At 41.8% G+C, this 20,000-nt stretch overlaps 1 protein-coding gene and 1 long non-coding RNA gene across 8 annotated transcripts in view; one reads left to right on the forward strand and one right to left on the reverse strand.

The window, feature by feature from the left end:
* Positions 1–20,000, forward strand: part of LOC147029619 (poly(rC)-binding protein 3-like) — a 481,413-nt gene that overhangs the window by 241,936 nt on the left and 219,477 nt on the right. The window contains exon 1 of one of the 7 annotated variants that reach the window (XM_085872814.1): positions 11,571–12,032. The exons of 3 other annotated variants lie outside the window; for them this stretch is intronic. Coding sequence is in view for 1 of the 4 variants with exons in the window: in XM_085872813.1 (XP_085728939.1) it covers positions 11,976–12,032 (57 nt within the window). In the remaining 3 variants the exon portion in view is untranslated. Of the gene's footprint in view, positions 1–11,570; positions 12,033–13,208; positions 13,336–20,000 lie in introns of those variants that run through there. 3 more of the 7 variants (XM_085872815.1, XM_085872813.1, XM_085872816.1) reach the window with 3 other exon arrangements.
* The window catches only part of LOC147029623 (uncharacterized), an 11,139-nt gene continuing 446 nt past the window's right edge, over positions 9,308–20,000 (reverse strand). The window contains exons 2-3 of the long non-coding RNA XR_015055966.1: positions 13,098–13,319; positions 9,308–9,426 (exon numbers count right to left, since the gene is read on the reverse strand). This is a non-coding gene — a long non-coding RNA (uncharacterized LOC147029623). The remainder of the gene's footprint in view (positions 9,427–13,097; positions 13,320–20,000) is intronic.

A 20,000-nucleotide genomic window follows, 5' to 3' on the forward strand; every position in this document is an offset into this window, starting at 1 on the left:
AAACGAATTTTGAGGAGCCTCTTAAGGAAGACAATAATATCATTTCTATATAATATGTCAAAGCTTGTTTCATTTCATGCAGTAACAAAAATTTGATGGTGGAACAAAAAAGGGGCGTGCCAAAAAATTAATATAATTTCATTTCATGCAGTAACAAAAATCTGATGGTGGAACAAAAAAAGGGGCATGCCAAAATATTAATAGAGATAATCATCAAAACGAATTTTGAGGGGCCTCTTAAGGAAGACAATAATATCATTACTATATATGTCAAAGCTTGTTTCATTTCATGCAGTCACAAAAATCTGATGGTGGAACAAAAAAAGGGTGTGCCAAAATATTAATATAGATATGAATATAGATAATCATCAAAACAAATTTTGAGGGGACTCTTAAGGAAGACAATAATATCATTACGATATATGTCAAATCTTGTTTCATTTCATGCAGTAACAAAAATCTGATGGTGGAACAAAAAAAGGGGCATGCCAAAATATTAATATAGATAATCATCAAAACGAATTTTGAGGGGCCTCTTAAGGAAGACAATAATATCATTACTATATATGTCAAAGCTTGTTTCATTTCATACAGTCACAAAAATCTAATGGTGGAACAAAAAAAGGGGTGTGCCAAAATATTAATATAGATATGAATATAGATAATCATCAAAACATATTTTGAGGGGCCTCTTAAGGAAGGCAATAATATCATTACGATATATGTCAAATCTTGTTTAATTTCATGCAGTAACAAAAATCTGATGGTGGAACAAAAAAAGGGGCATGCCAAAATATTAATATAGATAATCATCCAAACGAATTTTGAGGGGCCTCTTAAGGAAGACAATAATATCATTACTATATATGTCAAAGCTTGTTTCATTTCATGCAGTAACAAAAATCTGATGGTGGAACAAAAAGAGGGGCGTGCCGAAATATATATATATATATATATATATATATATATATATATATATATATATATATATATATATATATTTATATATATATATACACATTTTTATATATATATATATATATATATATATATATATATATATATATATATATTTATTTATTTATATACATATCTATATATATATATATATATATATATATGTATATATATATATATATATATATATATATATATATATATATATATATATATATATATATATATACATATACATATATATTTATATATATATATATATATATATATATATATATATATATATATATATATATATATATATGTGTGTGTGTACACACGCACATACAAATACCAACCGTCGCTTCGCTGATGGGAATACTGAGAGAGAGAGAGAGAGAGAGAGAGAGAGAGAGAGAGAGAGAGAGAGAGAGAGAGAGAGAGAGAGAGAGAGAGAGAGAGAGAGAGAGAGAGAGAGAGAGAGAGAGAGAGAGAGAGAGAGAGAGAGAGAGAGAGAGAGAGAGAGGTTGGAGCGAGGAGGGGTGGGGGAGTGAGGGAGGAGGACTGAGGAGAGGTGGGGGAAGGGAAGGCAGCATGCAGGGAGGGGAAGGGAAGGCAGCATACCAGGGCGGAAGTGCTATCAAGTGTGGATTGCGAAAGCGAACTTGTTGCTGTTGCAGACTTTGGTTTCTTTGAATCCGCATTCTAAACCATCACTCAAAGATACTCTCCCGGTTGGTTTTCAAATGTTTTAGCATATTGGACATATTACAGCTCGTGATGAGCAATGTCTATTGAATGAAGTGAGCATGCAACTTTAGGACTGTCTTCTCTAAAGGCCCGGTCACACCTTGACGTTTTAGCCAACGTATGCCGATTTTTGAATTTTTTTTCTAAAACGCTGGCACACGTTGAATACGTTATGGGTAAGTTTTGATAACATTGAGAGCACGCTGAAAAACACTGCCATACGTCGTTGTACGCTGGCTTTAAACGTTGTACTTTTTGGTTGTCCTCAAATTTTTTCATGCTTGAAATTTCACGACATATGCCGGCGTATGACTCACACGTTCTGCTACGCTGGCCACAAGTTGTATGCACGGTCTGCGATCGTTGACAGACGTCAACACATGCTACTTGTAAGTTAATCATAAGTTGAGACACGCCGAGGTAATGTTTAGCGTCCAGGAAACTTATTTCTAACCTATGATTAACGTGTTGTTGGCACGTTACGCGATCGTTGCCACAAGTCGACAGACGTTACTTTTAAGTTTCTCATAGGCTGAAAGACATCGGTATAATGGATCGTCCTTGCGTCAGCGTCCACGGCCACGGCCAGGACACTTATTTGCAGCATTCTTCAAACTTTTCTTCGGCATGACGAGGATGTTCACACTTCGATGTCTAGCTTGGCTGTGATTCCAATTGTCCATCGGCAGCGTCTCTTTAAATAGTCGAGTTTGAGCGTTTTAACACGTTCAGAAGAAACGCTTCAAATTTCCAAACCCCAGCTTCAAAAAACAAAGGCGAGTGACAGCAATTTAAATCGTTCATTGTAAACAATGAAAATAGCTGAGTGGTACCGTTTAAAAGTCGTTGAGTGTAAAAAAAATCCAATTGTTGAGCGCAAGCGTCTACTTTCAATAGTGGAGATGCAGCCATTTAAATCGTTGAGTGGCAGCCTATGAATAGCAAACCCCACGTCACCGGCAAAGATAAACTGCCGCACGATATGGATAAGTTAGGCTATCGTTGGGCATAGTTTGTGAACGCCGGCTTCACGATAATTATTCGTTGGTATATCGTATCTATAAGTAATCAAAGCGCTCTATGCACATTATTAGTTCATTGTGCATTTGTCCAACCCGTTATGAATAGACCTAAATCGTAAAAACAAGCTATAGCTCATTGTTGAAAAAGCCGCATAAAAAATTAGCCGCGAAGAACTTCGAACAATGGTGAAAAGATGTCTCCTACCCGTGGACACGAGGACGCAAGGACGATCCATCATAACCCACACCCTCCCCCTCACACTCACCTCCTACTGCCAACATGAACAAACTACTACTAATACTAATACTAATACTAATACTAATACTGATACTGATACTGTTACTGCTGACATGGACATCGACTCAAAAAGGACTCGAAAACACTGTTGGGTTCCCCTTTTATGAGCAGCATTTTACATACCAATTCCCAAAACCGCTGGGAACACGTCTTTATATGGTAGTTGTAAGCTAGAAACACGTTAATTTATTTTTTTTTGTCGACCGGAAGACGTCATTGGAATACATCTACATACGTCGATGTGTGTTGGGACTACGTAAAGAATTGGTTCAAAGCACGTTAAACATAAGTTAGAAATAAGTTTCGCGTAAAAAAGACATTACCACGACGTGTTTCGACTTATGAGTAGCTTATAAGTAGCGTTTGTGGACGTGTGTCATATGCCGAGTACGTCGTAAAATTTTGAACATGTTTAAAATTTCTTGACGTACTCTACTTACTACGACATATGATAGCGTTCTTTAGCGTTCTACTCACGTATACCAAACTTAGTCATACCGTATTTGACGTGCCCCAACGTTTTAGACACATTTTTCTTAGGTCGGCATACGCTGGCAAGATCGCCAAGGTGTGACCGCGATGTTGTCACTTCCATTTCTATGGCAGTTATGATTCGAATCGTTGTGCGTCAGCCTTTTAATAGGCTACGTCACAACATCGTCGGCGATGCGTGCAACGCGCTATGCCTAAGTTCGACTATCGTTGGGCATCGGTTGTGTAGGCCGACAACAGGTTCAGCATTCGTTGGTATAAGTTATCTATAACACAACGAAACGTTCTGTGTCCGTTACCAATGCGTTATACATAAGACCAAGTCGCTATGAATACGTCCGAATCTTTTAAAAAAAAACATCAAAAGTTCAATGGAAGCTAGCGTTTTACATACATTTTAATACGTTGCCATCGCTGGCTAAAACGTCAAGGTGTGACCGGGCCTTAACCTTCCTGAAATATTTCCAAACTGCACTTCTGGACCTTTTGAATGACATTTTGTCAGAACTTTATCAGTCAATGTATTGCCCACCCTTCCATCAACAAAGCAATCAGCATGCTTTACTGTTTCAACTCTAAATGCCTTGATATTATTTTTAAAGGGACACACCATTGTGGCGTATTTGTTTTGGATGTGATTTCATTTTACTGCAATATGGTAAGCAGGATGCCCCAGAGGCATGTTTCTTTTCAGTTAATATATTACCAGCCGACGTGTAACTGGAACGTGCCCAACAGGGATGAAAAAGAAAATCCCCTGCCCCCCCCCCCCAAAACTGCTTCTTTCTAAGTCGGAATTGATGTCGATTTTGGTTCACTACTCTAATTCCTTTCAATTATATGGTTGGAATGTAGTACAGTATTTTGAAATTGATTCTGCCCATAACTGTTAAGCACTCAAACAAGCACTCCAATGAAACGGTTGATAAAGAACAGCTGGATGGGTCATACCAAACCCCAGCCAGAGACGATCAGAGATGTCTGGCATATCAAACAATGTGTGAATTGGCCAAATAAACACTTTTCTTTTTTTTAGCAGCCGGAATTGCTGTTAAGCTCAATTCTGCAGTTTAAATTTTGAAATTTGGTTCAGGTTAAGATATGCTGGAGTTTATTGCATTTCAGCTGCAATGGTTATAAACATCCAGACAGTTGTATGGGAATGGATGGATGGATGGATGGGCTTTGGGAGGAGGTAGGCATGAGGTGAGGGGAAAGGAAGACAGATGTGTGGTGAAGCATTAATTGTGATTCGTACTGTCTCATCAAAATGATTCTGCATAGAATAACAGTGAAGATGGAAACAAAATAATGTCTGAAATGCATTTTCTACGTGCCCTACTATAAACACCACCCAGACATGTCCAGACACAACAGTCGCCCGGAGACAACAGCCGCCCGGACACGTCCGGGGACAACCGCCGCCTGCACACATCTGGAGACAACCGCCTCCCAGACACGTTCGGAGACAACCGCCACCCGGACACGTCCGGGGACAACCGCCGCCTGCACGCATCTGGAGACAACCGCCTCCCAGACACGTTCGGAGACAACCGCCACCCGGACACGTCGGGAGACAACTGCCACCCAGACACGTCGGGAGACAACCGCCACCTGGACACATCGGGAGACAACCGCCGCCCAGACACGTCCGGAGACAACTGCCACCCGGACTCGTCCGGAGACAACTGCCCTCCGGAGACAACCGTTGCCTGGACACGTCTGGAGACAAACACGACCTGGAGACATACACCATCCAGACACATTAAGCGATAACCACCGTCCTCACACATCTGGAGACAAAGACTACCTGGAGACATACACCATCCCGACATGTTTAGAGATGACCACCCTCCTGACATGTTCAGCGTTAACCACCATCTAGACACCTCAAGAGACAAATACTACCTGGAGACATACACCATCCTGACACATCCGGAGGTAACTCCCATCTGGAGTATCAAATGATGTGCAAATCTCTTTACCTTATGGTCATATTAAACACTGTCCGTAGATGACCGGAGACGCCTGGAATGTCAAACAATGTGCGAAGAAACACTTTTTTCTTCTTTTTTTTTAGCAGTCGGAACTGCTGCTGAGGTCATTTCTACATTTTAAATTTTACATTTAAAATTTTAAAGTTCGGCTCAGGTGGAGAGATTCTTGGCTCGAGAGGTTATTGCATGTGTGGAAACTTAATAAATCCACAAACACTCGGAGACTCCCAGAATGTCAAACAATGTCCGAATTGGACAAATCAACACTGTTTTTCTTTTTTCTCTTCAGTAGTCAGAACTGCTGCTGAGGTGACTTCAGAGTTTAAATTTTGACATTTGCCTCGGGTTAAAATATTCCAGAACTTATTATATTTGTGGAAATGAAATAAAGCCATCAACACTTTGATTGAGTTTACTGGCATCTCTCGGCATTTTATCAGCATTGTGATGTACCTCGCGATTATTTTTATTTATTTATTATTTATTATTTATCATTATACTGTATATGTTTTTTGTTTTTTTAAATAGGTGTGAAGATCAGGCATTCGATGGGTATGAGTGAGGAAAGTGAAAAACATAACTATCGTAAATAAACCATTGCCATCTGTTCCAAGTAAAGGCATTGTTGAGCATGCCGAACAAAATGGCGAATTAATACCCCAGCATGCTGGCAGAAGGCTGACTCAGGGGCTGACCAAGGAAGATGCTTTGATAAAGGTTAATTAAATATGGCCGTTAATTATCTTCAAAAGGGATGTTTAAATTAATTCAAACACACAATTTTTATTCATTCTCTTCCTTGGCATTCCCTAAGTATGCATGCAAAGTTTGGGGCTGAGAAGTTTAATGGTTTTTGAGTTATGGAGGAGACAGACTGATGGACTGACAAACACTGCCATTTATTGTTATACAACATCTTTCTTGTTTGTTTGTTTGTTGGTATATCAATCGCCTACAGGTCACATTTGTACTCCGATCTTCATGAAACTTCAACACCTGTTAAAGGTAGTCACGAGCTGGAAGCCTATTGTTTAGGAGGTGAATAGGTAAAAAAGATCAAGGTCACATAAATCGTGAATTTTCCACCGATTAACAGGATATCTACATTAATATTTTGGCACGCCCCTTTCTTTGTTCCACCATCAGATTTTTGTTACGACATGAAATGAAACAAGATTTGGCACATATACTAATGATATTATTGTCTTCCTTAAGAGGCCCCTCAAAATTCGATTTGATGCATTTTCACAAACTCCAACGGATTCCATTCAAATTCGGTACGATTATGGCTTTTGGTCCAACTTAGGTCATTGGCTATAAATTTTTTCCATAACAATTCCGATATTCGAAAAAAATCGATAAATCGATATCCCTTATGGGATTTTCCACTCAAATCCACTCAAGTTTAAGGCCTACGTGGGACGCAAATTTTCACTTTGCCCCGGGCACTGTTTACCTCCGCTACGCCAAGCTGTTGGGGTTAGGGTTAGGGTTTGGGTTAGGGTTAGGGTTAGGGTTAGCTACCCTAACACTAACTCTAACAGCTAACCCTAACCCTAACAGCTAACCCTAACCCTAACCCTAACAGCTAACCCTAACCCTAACTGCTAACCCTAACCCTAACCGCTAACCCTAACTGCAACCCTAACCGCTAACCCCTAACTGCTAACCGCTAACAGCTATTCAGGAAATTTGCAAGAAAGCCCGGGCAACACCGGGCTTTATTGCTAGCCCGAGCAACGCCGGGCATTACTACTAGTATATGTATATACTGCACTGTATATAAAACTGAAAAACATTGGTGGATGGAGAACCGTCGTGGTGATGTCTTGGTCAATGACTATGAGTATGTCTATTAATTGCATACCATTTGAACATGAGTTGAGCTGTATGTCTATTCATTACTTATTATTGGACCTTGACTACTTCTGTTCATTCACCTCTATTAATTACGGACTATTGGAACATTCCTTTTTAGACATGTGGACCTTAACACCTTTTAAACCCCTTAGACCTTTTAGACCCCTTTAGACCATTCTTAACCTTTGGAGCTTTTAAGATCATTTATACCCTGTCAACCTTTGGACGTCTTCTACCCCTTATATCCAAAAGACCCCCTAAGAACCTATAAGACTCCGAAAACCTGTAAGACCCTGAAGACTCCTTTCGACCGCAAAACCTCCTTCGACCCCAAAGACCCTAATTCCCTTTAAGGCCCTTAATACCCATGAGACCATAAAGACCCCAAAGATCCTTGAAGACCCGTAACCTTTCAGGAAAGACCTGATCTACAAAACTTTCGGGAAAGGGGGAGGTCCTACATGCCTGTAACTTTCAGATGGTTCCTCACTTCCTGCTGTGTGTGTGCAAACCCCACTAAGGGCTCTCGTGGCCAGTCAGTGCATGACAGGATTGATTGCTTTCTGCCACGTGCAAGCAAACCGAAGGCTCTCGCGGCCAGTCCGTGTGGAAGCATGTGAGAAATGGCTCAAGTCCAGAATGTAAGATGAAAGAGCATGACCTTAAACTAACTGACAGTCACAACATGTCTATCCACATAAATACAGCCTATTCTTAAGAGCTAAAGAGAATACTATGATAAAAAATAACTTGCAAAATTGAATTTGTGTATGTGCTTTATTTACGTGCAGGAAGTGCACAAAGTCTTCTCTGGACTTACAACCGTCACAATTAAGGTAGGATGATGAATGGGTACTTAGTTAAAATTCTCACTTGTATAATCTTGATAACTGTCATTAAAACAATAATTTGAATACCATTAATGACAACAAAACAATATTGTTTATTTCGTGAATGTAAATTTTGCTTTGGGATCTGCTTATAAGTGTGGCCTTATGATCAGATCATTATTGAGATGCGGTTGATGCAGTGCTCCTCCAGGTCGGTGCAACAATTTTGAAATTGACCAGGGTGCCGGCGATAACTCACCGATTCTTCATCTAATGACACCATGAGATCTTTAATGTCCACCAGCCACTGATGCTTGGGGACGGGTCCCCAGATTAGTCGCATAGAATAGACCACATCGTTGGATCACCAATCCAACAACCTGCCTGCGAAACACCAGCACAACAGTTTATATAGTTGAGTTGGGAATCAAACTTCAATGACACAACTCAAATGTAAGTGTGTTACCTCGGAGCTGCTATCTTCATGAATTAAGTAAGATGGAAATCATCTGATGATGCTTTGTTGAAGCCTGGTGTTGGCTTAATGGTTAGGGTGGTGGGCTTGGTATCCTAGGATCCTGAGTTCAAATCCCACTTGGCTGTTGAATTAATACCAGGTGGGGTTGACTCTGCCCGTCTTCCTTCTGAGATCGGCAAAATGAGTGCTCGCTTGCTGGTATTTCTGTGTCGAAGTGGTGACCCATCCAGGATTGTGCACAATAGCCAAGGAGACTGCTTAGGAGGCACCAACGCTCTGCACAGAGTACGGTCCAAATGGATGGATGCATGGATGATGATGCTTCAGATTCAAAGATTTTTACCTTGGAGCTGTAACATTCCGATCTTGTTCCTAAAGGATACTATATTTGTAGTGAATGTACACTCGCAGGCACACAACATCATTTGGTGCATATAAATGGAGCGTAACGTCATTGTTGTAATAAACAATTACATATGATATATTTAATTATGTATTTGTCATCCATTTTGTACAAGCAGGAAAAGGTTTTCAAAAAGTTCTTCTTTAAGTTTTTAATGTCATGAGTGGCATGCAAAACAAGCAAATTAAGGTATCAGTTGAGCAAGATTCACGAACTTCTTCAAAACAAAGATGGTTAATGTCCTGTATGAGTGTATGATGGATGAATAAAAACAAAGGATAAATCCACTTCTCGCATCCATCGTTGGTGAGACCATCGTCTTTTTCTTTCCTGCAGTTTCTATTTTCAATTACGGTATATCTGGAATAGAAGATGAAACAATATCTCATCCGCTGTGCAGTTGGAGACTGGGTTTTCCTGTGTGTGTGTGTGTGTGTGTGTGTGTGTGTGTGTGTGTGTGTGTGTGTGTGTGTGTGTGTGTGTGTGTGTGTGTGTGTGTGTGTGTGTGTGTGTGCGTGCGTGCGTGCGTGCGTGCGTGCGTGTGTGTGTGTGTCAGTGTCTTTCCAGGCCATAACTACCAGTTGAGATTTTGTCATCAAATTTTCAACAAACCTTTATTTTGAGAATATCGAGAAAATAATTAAATTTTCCATTTTTTTTTTTAACCTGTTATTTTTCGTCAAGTTTAGTTTGAGTACAAAACGGATACAGACAGGCTTTGCATTTCTAAATGTGCTTTCTAGTTCTTCTTGCTTTCCAAACTACTTTCACTCGTGCTGCTGTGATACAAGTTTGATTTGTTCATTAATTTGATCATAATGTCAGCACCCCGACTAGTTGTGAGTTGTTACTTTTTAAATTTGGATTTTAAGAATCCAACTTCAATTTCCACTCCTCAATCCATCCCACCAACCCCACAATTGGGCAGTTTTTTTTTTTTATGTGCTTTATGCTTGTCATGTCAGCTTGACATTTAGAGACTTCAAGTCTGCTAAAGTGCCTTGCTCCTTTGGACCACAGAATTTAGAACGAATTTAATGCTATTTTACAGTGCCATGAATTAGCCATCGGCGTCTGCTTGCATTTTCATTTTGCTGTCGGAGTGCTGTTTTTATCCATAACAAGGGCTGAGCCCTTTATATACGTATGTTTTTGCTGTCTGCATTCCATCTCGATCAAAGTATAGAGATACCGTAGCACTAGCGAGGCCTAAAAGTGGTTTTCTTTTGCTTTTGCAGCAAATAAACTTCATGGAGTAGCTTGTATATGAGGCACATGTAGAAGACAATGCGAATATTAATGTAGAACATGATAATCAAACTTGGGGTGGTAGTAATCAGGTAATTACCACTCATCAACTCATGACCGGCCATCTCTGTTCAAATTGCATCAGAATATGTAAAATGAAGAACTAGTCTCACTGGTCAAGGCTATTGTCGATCTGTGTTGGCATACATGTAGAATGATGGTTGAAATCAACAGGGTGTTTAGATATGCTGACGTCACATCAGAATATCATCTTGGTTTCTGACGTCACATCATCTTGGTTCAAATCGCATTGGATTAGGATAATCTCAGTCCAAACCACGTTCATAGCACGACCATCTATGAACAACCCATGTCAGATCACGACCGGCTCAGTCCACCCTTACCGAGCTCAACCAGTCTTACGCTTCTTCAGCACAATATAACAAAATGCAGGTCGAGGTGGAAGTAAACAACAACATCCTTTTAAAACTAAACACATTTGCTCAATGAAGTTTTTCTTTCATAACAAATCTGGCAGAATATCCCTGCAATGCTCTTTTTAATAATGCTTCTAAAGGGTAATGTTGTTTATGAAATTGCCAAAGCATCAGATTATTTGATATTACATGAAATGCTGTCATGCTCATGGAACAGCTTGTCTCACTCTATTACCGCTTGCATTGTTTTTTTTAAATAATAACATTACAATGCATGGTTTAATTATTAAATTAGGTGGATTGAGATTGTTGCAGACGGATGCAGGGTGGGGAGGCAAATTAAGGGTCAAGGTGGTCGCTGTCTAAGGTGGTCATTGTTTGACAAGATTAGCCTGAGGCAGTCATTTTCGACAATAACCTGATGTATCCAGTCTTATGAGGAATGTGGTTTGAACCAAGGCACCACCAGGGCGTTCAATTCTGTGAAGGCACCCAGGTTTTTGCCAGTTATATGGATATATCCATTTTCTTCATCAGACCATTACACTGCTACACTGATGATGTAATGAATCAACACCACAGCACATTCATAGTGCGAACAGACTTTCATTCTTAAGCCATTCCCTTGTTTCTAAACTTCCATTGCTCGCCCTGAGCTGTCTGCTGTCGGGATTTGAGGCGGAGTTTTGTAATACACAGTGTCACGCATGGCAGCTGCAGTAACCCCCTGCTTCCACAAAGCAGTGGGGACAGGGACAAGCTTTGCTGGAGGTCATGCAAGTCGTTTTGGGGTGGGAGAAAAGCCTTTTGTTGAGGAGGGAGGGGGAGTGGATGGTGAAATCTTCCCAAAGCTGGATCCCATGTGGTTGAGGTTGTGATGTTCTCAATAATTGCGATAATTGCATCAAGGTCTGAATCATAGGCATGTGCTTACATCGAGGGTGGGAGCTGCAGTTTGCGATATGGAGGGGAAATTGGCACAGGGGAGCTTGGAGGAGGGACGGCTTTGAAATGTAGGGGAGGTCGGAGCAGGGTTTCGGTGGGCAGAGCGTGGCGTTGCGGGCAGAGCAGCTAGAGGAGGGGGTTGGTGAGGACGTGTCGGGAGGCATTGGGAAGACAGAGTTCTGAAGGGGATTTACGAAGCTGACTTTGGAGTGGAGCGAGTGGCTTGGTCATTCCTTCTTGCGTGTGTTTGAGCAACAAAGGGCACTGTGTCTTTGGGTCATGCATTGTGCCGGACAGCCGCTGGGGTGCTTCAGCTCTGCCGCCCCCTATCTGCCGGTAAGCCATTGTTGAAAAACAATGAGCCAGGCATATCGGTGGAACTTATCTTTGGATCAATAATTTTTGTCAATAACTGGCTAAAAATACATTGTAGTGTAATTTCAAAGAGAACAATCAGCAATGTATTTGCTATTGGTGTACACATTTACGACCCTGTCTGCACATTGTACTCTAATTCCACAATCCTTGCGAGGACACAGCATGATGCTATCAGAGGGAATATTGCACAGTTTGGTGTAATAATGATACTTGTGTTATTATTGGACCATTGGATTGTTTTTGTCTGCTTTATCAGATATGTAAGACTTGTACATCAATGCATCAAGAATCGACTGAGACTGATATCAAACATTTTGCTGAGTTAAGTCTTGGCCTAGAAGACACTCCCTCATCCCCACCCCATTCCTCTTCAAAAACATCATATTCAGTTTGAAGGTGAAGGTATTTGTTAAGAGGCAACATATTTAAAAGGTATGAAAGGGAGGAGTTTTCATCTTTTGTCTTTGGATGTTGTTGACTGCTTGTTGGAGTCCTGTGTATTTTTGCTGAGTGGAGCAGTAGATGGGGAGAGGCTTATGGACTGGTGCCAGTTGGAGCATTTAGCTAAAATATTGATCTTGAAGTAGGGGCAGGAACTCAGAGAAATCTGATTAGAGGCCTGGGTTGCAGATGGCTCAGCATGTAAGCTGATAGATAGCTCAGAGATGCACCTGCTGTCCATCTTTCTTCGCTTTCCCAATCAATAGTACTTTCTTTGAGTTTAGGGTGCTGAACATGATTCATTGTTTCCCCCCCCCCACCCAAATGACTTCACATGCTTTTTTGTTTGTTTTTTTTCCTTTGATATTCCTGAACTGAAATATTAGCTTGGAATTTTCAATTTCATTGTCTTGTGGGATTCTTTGCTTTTGAATACACTGCATGTGCGAAGGAAGATGGATTAAAAATACAATATATTTGTTTTTAACCGAGTTCATAATTTTATCACAGGCATTTGAAATGTGCAGATGAAAAAATTAGGGGGTTCTTTTTAAGAGTTTGCTGAGTATGCAACACCATTACCATGACGTGCCTTTCACGCGAGTTTCAGTGCAGTCGGTCATTCTCGCTCTGTTGCCGTTGGCCTGTACCGGACAATCCACCATGAAGAGGGAAGCACACGCCTTTCCCGCCTCTTTCTTTCCTGAGCTGCATTCACGAGCTTAGTGCGCCGGCTTTATGAGGTTGCCTGACAGATCGTTCGGCATCGCAGCAACTCGATCAGCTGAAGCCCATTGTGGTTTCCTGTGGAGGAGGAAAAGTAGGACAATTTTTGCTACATTTAGCACTTTCCTTTACAGGAAAGATCATCTTTTTTATTTATTTTTTATTTTTTTATTTTGAGCAACATGGCAATTTGTAGGAGATTTTTTATTCCATTGAACAATGTTGGTGATACATTGTATGTGTTTATCTCAGATGACGTTGTTCAGTTATGCTATTGAAAATAACTACGTGCTGTCCTGCTTGAGTATTGTAGATTGGACTCCTGATCCTGCCGTTCTCCCTCTACGACAGTGACTAATTATTATCTATTGAAATAGAATAGCAGGATTCCACCTTGGTATGCATCAGAAAAAATTCGTTTTGTTCAAAATGTTCATTCATCTTTATGATTTCAATGTATTTGGGAAGCAGGAGAATATTTACAAATGTCTTTTACAGTTCAATCCAATCCAATCTATATTGAGCTTGTGAGATAGTCTAGAGGTATACACACTTGCCTTTGAGCTGTCCAGCTCGGTTAAAATGTCGATCCATCTATAAACTGTCATCCAGTGTTGCACATGCAGGGTGAAGCATCGGAGTGCTCCATCCATCGGAGGGAAGTTAAGCCAGAGGACCCGTCTTCTCGCACCGGGGGTGTTGGTGCATTTTAAAGATGGCACGGTGTCTTTAGTAACGAGTAGGCAAATTATTGCCCGCACCCGAGTCAAATTTCTTATTTTGGGCAGTTTAAAACCAAGCCTGGCAATCTGTTTTCAGAAAGACTTTGCCCAAAAAAAAGTCAACCCTCAACATATGGACACCCCGATCTCTCTGACCGATCCCACAAGATGGGAATAATTGGTGCTGTTAAAGAAATAGAAGAACGTAATCCATTTTGCATTGTGCAAATGAAGGGGTGAAGGAAGTTCCGTTTTAAGAAGCTCGATTTACAATAATGAACACTGATTTAGTTTTGAATTTTTGAAAAAGTCCACAGTTGTTGGTCTTCTTTTTCTTCGTCGTCTTCTTATTGTGTATGGCAGCTTGGATGCTGGGTAGCTATCATTTTGTTGGGGTGTGACTGATGCTGATGCTGTGCCCCAATACCAATACACTGGTCCTCATTTCGCCGATCTCAGAAGGATGACAGGGCTGAGTCAACCCCATCTGGCGTTAATTTAGCAGCCAATGGGGCTCAAACTCAGGACCCTAAGATCCCAAGCCAACCACCCTAATCACGAAGCCAACAGCAGGCTTCCAGTTGTAGTGAAATAGATGCAGGCATACATTGATCAATCAGCATGTTACTTACATAAAAGAACACTGTTTTGCCACAATGGCAGCACTGTGATTTGATTGTATTGTGAAATTAGATGTAAGCAAATCGTTTCTACAACTTATCCATCACATTATCATCATAACTATTTTGTCAGTGCTGGCTGATGAAGTTTCAAAAATGCGATTGACTTTGATTACAACTCGTATGTTCCAGAAACGCATCTTTCAATATCGACTTTAGCAAATGCACTTGCAAGTTGCAAGTACTGCACTGGGATTCACATAAGCGAAATCTGCATTTCGACTGTAGTAGAAGCTTTGCAGAGTTCAATCCTTTCAAAGAGAAAAGGATATAAAATTAAAGCAGCAGGCCCTTATTTGCTCTGGATAATCCCAAATGCAAGCTGTTGTACTGCTTTGACCGCTCGCTGCTGGAGACAAAATATGAATTAGTGTTGTGAGAAATTCCACAAAGTGTTCCTTCAATTGCACAAAAGCATTTCGATGGCTGTGTGAATATGGCATCAGGCAGAGTAAAAAATGTCCTGCAGAGATCTGGTTATTGCAACAAAGCCTTGTCGTCATGGTTCCCGGTTGAGTATGTTTCGCTCACACTAGTCACCACAACTTCATTACCTGGCATCAAATTGCCATCATGAACCAGTTGTCAACTGTCTGAAACTGAGATAAAGGCAGAGAAAAAGAGGAGAATTAGTGGGAATTGGTAGTTTGTTTCACTTAAGGCCTTGTTGTAAAGCTCTTCATCTCTGCAGAGTTGAAAATCTGTCTTGGTGGTTGTTCCGTTGTCAGACTTGGAAGCTTTGCTTCGGTTCAATGTACTCGATGCTCGAGGGAATGAGTTAAACGCTAAGAGTAGGTGAGCAGAAACGTTTGCTTATTGGAGAAAACATTGGTGAATAAGGACTTCAGAGTATCGGAGCTTAAAAAATAATGAAAAAAAAAAGAATGACAGCTGTGAACCATGTGCTTGTACAATACGCAACTTTCAAAATGACCTAATCTGCCCCCAGAATGTGTGGTATATATGTGCAGAAACCCCGAGAAGCAGCGGTGTTCGGGGCACCATAACGTTTATCCTGTGTGTGAGATAAGGATTGTTACCGAAAATGTCTCACAAAGCTTCTAAAATAATCTGAAAATACTTGGAAAAATACTTGGAAAAATACTTGTACATCTGCACAACGAAAAACTTGCCATCAATGGCAGCTGTCCAGACTGCAAATTCCCAACCAGATGGACCAGTGTAAGGTCCGAGTGGACGGGTATGTACTCCGCATGGATGGGTGTATACGGAATGTTATGATTCTGGGTTTTTTATTTTTATTTCTTTTTTACACTAGTTTAACGCTCAGGGGTGGCAGGATAGCTTGGAGGTTAGCGCACTTGCTTCTGAGCACTCTTGCCTGGGTTTGAATCCTGACCCAGCTATAAACTGCCATCCTGGTGTTACACAGGCAGGGTGATGCATCAATGCGTGTGCCGTCCCTTGGATGGACGTTAAACTGGATATCACGTCTTCCAGAATTCGTTGGTGGACATTAACGATCCCACAGTGTCCCATGTAATGTACTCAATAGACAGGGACGAAGGCTCTTAAGGTGGAACAACAGGTTTAATTCGGACATGGGCACAGCGCAGCACAGCACAGCATCGGAACTTAGGCGGGTCACATGACTCTGCTTAACCACAACCCGGTGCACCCATGTATGCATGCATTCGCATAAACTACTGATACATCTCATCTGCCCCCCCCCCCCACCCCTTTTTTATTTACTTATTTTTTGTAACAAATCAAGATGCTCAGGAGGTTTACAGACACAAGCTGATCTTCTCAGGACGAGTGGAGGGCTGTCCTTGCTTGTGACTGCTGTGGGTTTCTCAATAAGGGGTACAGGGTCGGGAAGGAGTTCAGGTACATTTATGGGTGAAAAACTTTCATGAGGAAACCCCTCAGGTTCAAACACAGGTGGTGTTCACACAGGAGTGGGTGACGAAGGCACTTGAGCCTGAGCCGGTTCAATGTTTGGCCCCCCATGACGTAACCTGAGTTGGTCAACATATTTTCGTATGCATCTACAATCATATAACTTCACAAGAAACATAATTTCACCAATGTTATCGATAATGATGTCAGATAACCACTTGGTTCCGCATCCGGAGTTCAATACGTATACAGCATCATTGATCTGGAAGGTGCGGTAAACATACATTTGGTTGTGATTACGTTTCTGATGATACTTGTTATTCTCAACCTCGGCCGTTACGTCCAGGTGCACTAATGATAACCGTGTTGATAATTCACGACCCATAAGAAGCTTGGCAAGTGAGCGACCGGTGGTTTGATGTGGTCTGGTGCGGTAGTTGAGCAACACACGAGCTTGACAGATTGAATGGAGCCTTCCTTGATACAGCTTAGACCATTCCTGATGATCTGAGCATCATGTTCAGCTTGACCATTACTGGCAAGTTTGTAGGGGGGCAGATGTATAGTGCTTAATGCCATTCATTTTACAAAAGTTCTGAAACTCTGAACTCGTAAATGACGATCCATTATCTGATACAATGGCGTTTGGAATACCATGTTGCGTGAACATGGTACGTAGAGCTTCAATTGTTACAGCAGAGGATGAGGATGGCACCACAAGAGCTTAAATCCATTTGGAGTGGGCATCAACTATGAGATGGAAAAGCTTCCCTTGAAACGGACCAGAAAGGTCGATGTGCAGTCTGGACCATGGTTTTGATGGCCACAACCATATGGGCAATGGAGACTGTGGCGGTGTCTTGGCATGGGCTTGACAAGTGTGACAATGGCGTGCAGTAGACTCGATATCACTGTCCAAACCAGGCCACCAAACATGAGCTCGGGCAACAGCCTTCATGGTGACTATGCCTCTTATAATGATAAGATACATAGATTATCTTATAATCTTATATTGATGAGATAATCTTATATAGATGAGATGCTTCAATAGTTTATGCAAATGCATGCAAACATGGGTGCACCAGGGCGTGGTTAGGCAGAGTCATGTGACCTGCCCATGTTCAGATGCTGTGCTGTGCTGCGCTGTGCCCTTGTCTGGATTAAACGTGTTGTTCTCACTTCAGAGCCTTCGTCCCTGTCGATTGAGTACATTACAGTGGCGATGAGGATGTCTTCGTGCATCGGCATATTGCAAGAATACGCAGTGAGGGATGATTGGGAAGACTATGCCAATCATCTGAAGCAAAATGGACACCGATGAGGATGCTGAAAGGTGGCGAGCCGTATTACTGACCGTATGTGGTGCCCCAACGTACAGCCTCATCAAAAATCTTCTTGCCCCGGGCAAACCTTCTGACAAGTCGTATGAAGAGCTCGTCAATCTCGTAAAAAGACATGATCACCCTCAACCGGGTAAGATCGTCTCGAGATATAAATTTTATACCCACCATCATCAAGATGGTCAGTCAGCATCCGAGTTTGTGGCTGATTTACACCGGCTGATTTCTGCAGACTCGCCGAACATTGTGAGTTTACAGATAAAGTCGAAGACATGTTACATGATTTCTTTATAATAAGCATCAATAATGACTCAATTCTGCAGAAACTCCTCACTGAATCCAACCCCAATTTGGTTAAGGTCATGGAAATGGCCACTGCATGTCTGCAAACTACCAAGAGCCTGCTTGTGATTTCTAACAAGTCAAAAGTTATCCAACAGGACCCATCCGTTAACAAGGTAACCTTTGGCTATGAGCAAAAATGTTTGAGCAAGCCACCAAATTCATCTCCACCTCCTGACATTTCTGAATCTACCCGGAAGATTCGGGTAACTTGTTGGTATTGTGGTGGTAATCATCAAGCTTTCCAATGTCGGTACAGGAATTATACCTGTGACAACTGTGGTAAGCGGGGACACATGAAGTGGCATTGTTCTCGATCCAAGTCGAAGAACTTGTCTCTTGCTTATCACATTGGGGTGAACCCTGATGCAGCAGGCGATAGGTCACAGAGCACAGTCTGCAGCTGAGAGTCAAGTGAGGAACTTTATGAGGTTTTCTCTGCTGGAACAAAGAGCTCCATTGCTCCAATTATAGTTGATGTAACAATCGATAAGATCCCGGTGAGGATGGAAGTTGATACCGGCGCTTCCAGATCAATTTTGAGCGAAAGCAAGTTCACCTCCATCTACCCTCCGAGAAAGGCTCCTGCACTCCGGCCTGTATCTACTGAGTTGAGAACATACACCAAGGAGGTGGTTCCTGTAGTTGGCTCAGCTAATGTAACTGTAGGATATGCAAACAGTACTCATGTCCTACCACTACTAATAGTGCGTGGAGAAGGACCAACCCTCTTAGGCTGAGATTGGTTACGAATAATCAGACTTAATTGGAGTGACGTAAACAGAGTCTCCAACTCTGATGCTGGGTATGATACCATGCTCAACAAGCACCTTGGCCTGTACAGTGATGGTGTTGGCACCTTTGCGGGGCCCAAAGTGAGGAGTCATGTTTCTGCGGATGCTCAGCCATTGTACCAAAAGGCTAGACCTGTGCCCTACATGATGTGATTAATGATCGAATGTGAGTTTGACCGCCTGCAGAGTGATGGCATCATCTCACCAGTCGAGTACTCTGAATGGGCAGCACCTATCGTTTCAACGCTCAAAGCAGATAGAGCAGTGTGCATTTATGGGGACTACAAAACAATGATCAACCACTATTCAAAGCTGGATGGCTACCCTTTGCCCAAAGCAGAGGATCTGTTCCCCACTCTCATGGGTGGCCAGACATTCACTAAGCCTGACTTGACCAATGCCTATGCTTAAATGAAACTGGATGATTATTCCAAGCCCTATACATGCATCAACACTCATCGAGGACTCTACATGTACAACAGATTCCCATTTTGGCAAACACTCTGCTGCAGCAATCTTCCAATGCAAGATGGAGACACTATTGAAAACTGTACCTAAGACAGTCGCATTTCAGGACGACATACTAGTGACTGGCAAGTCACAACATGATCACCTCAAGAACCTAAACAAAGGCCTCAATCAGCTGTTGCAAGCTGGGCTACGCTTAAGGTGTGAGAAGTGTACCTTTATGGCACGTGAAGTTGAATACCTGGGTCATCAAATCTCCTGTCAAGACATTTTGCCCTCTCAGAGCAAAGTTGAAGCAATTGTGCATGCACCAATGCCACTGTAATGTACTCAATAGACAGGGTGAAGGCTCTGGAGTGGGAACAACAGGTTTAATTCAGACACGGGCACAACACAACACAGCACAGCATCGGAACATGGGCGGGTGACATGATTCTGCTTGACCACGCCCCGGTGCACCCATGTTTGCACTCATTCACATAAACCACTGATACATCTCACTTGTGAAGAGTATATGAGCTGTCACCAGCCCCCTATCCAAATTCGGAAT

The sequence above is a fragment of the Eptatretus burgeri genome, chromosome 3 (genome assembly GCF_056783735.1).
Source record: "Eptatretus burgeri isolate ZD-2024b chromosome 3, Ebu_testis_v1, whole genome shotgun sequence".
Lineage (NCBI taxonomy): Eukaryota > Metazoa > Chordata > Myxini > Myxiniformes > Myxinidae > Eptatretus > Eptatretus burgeri.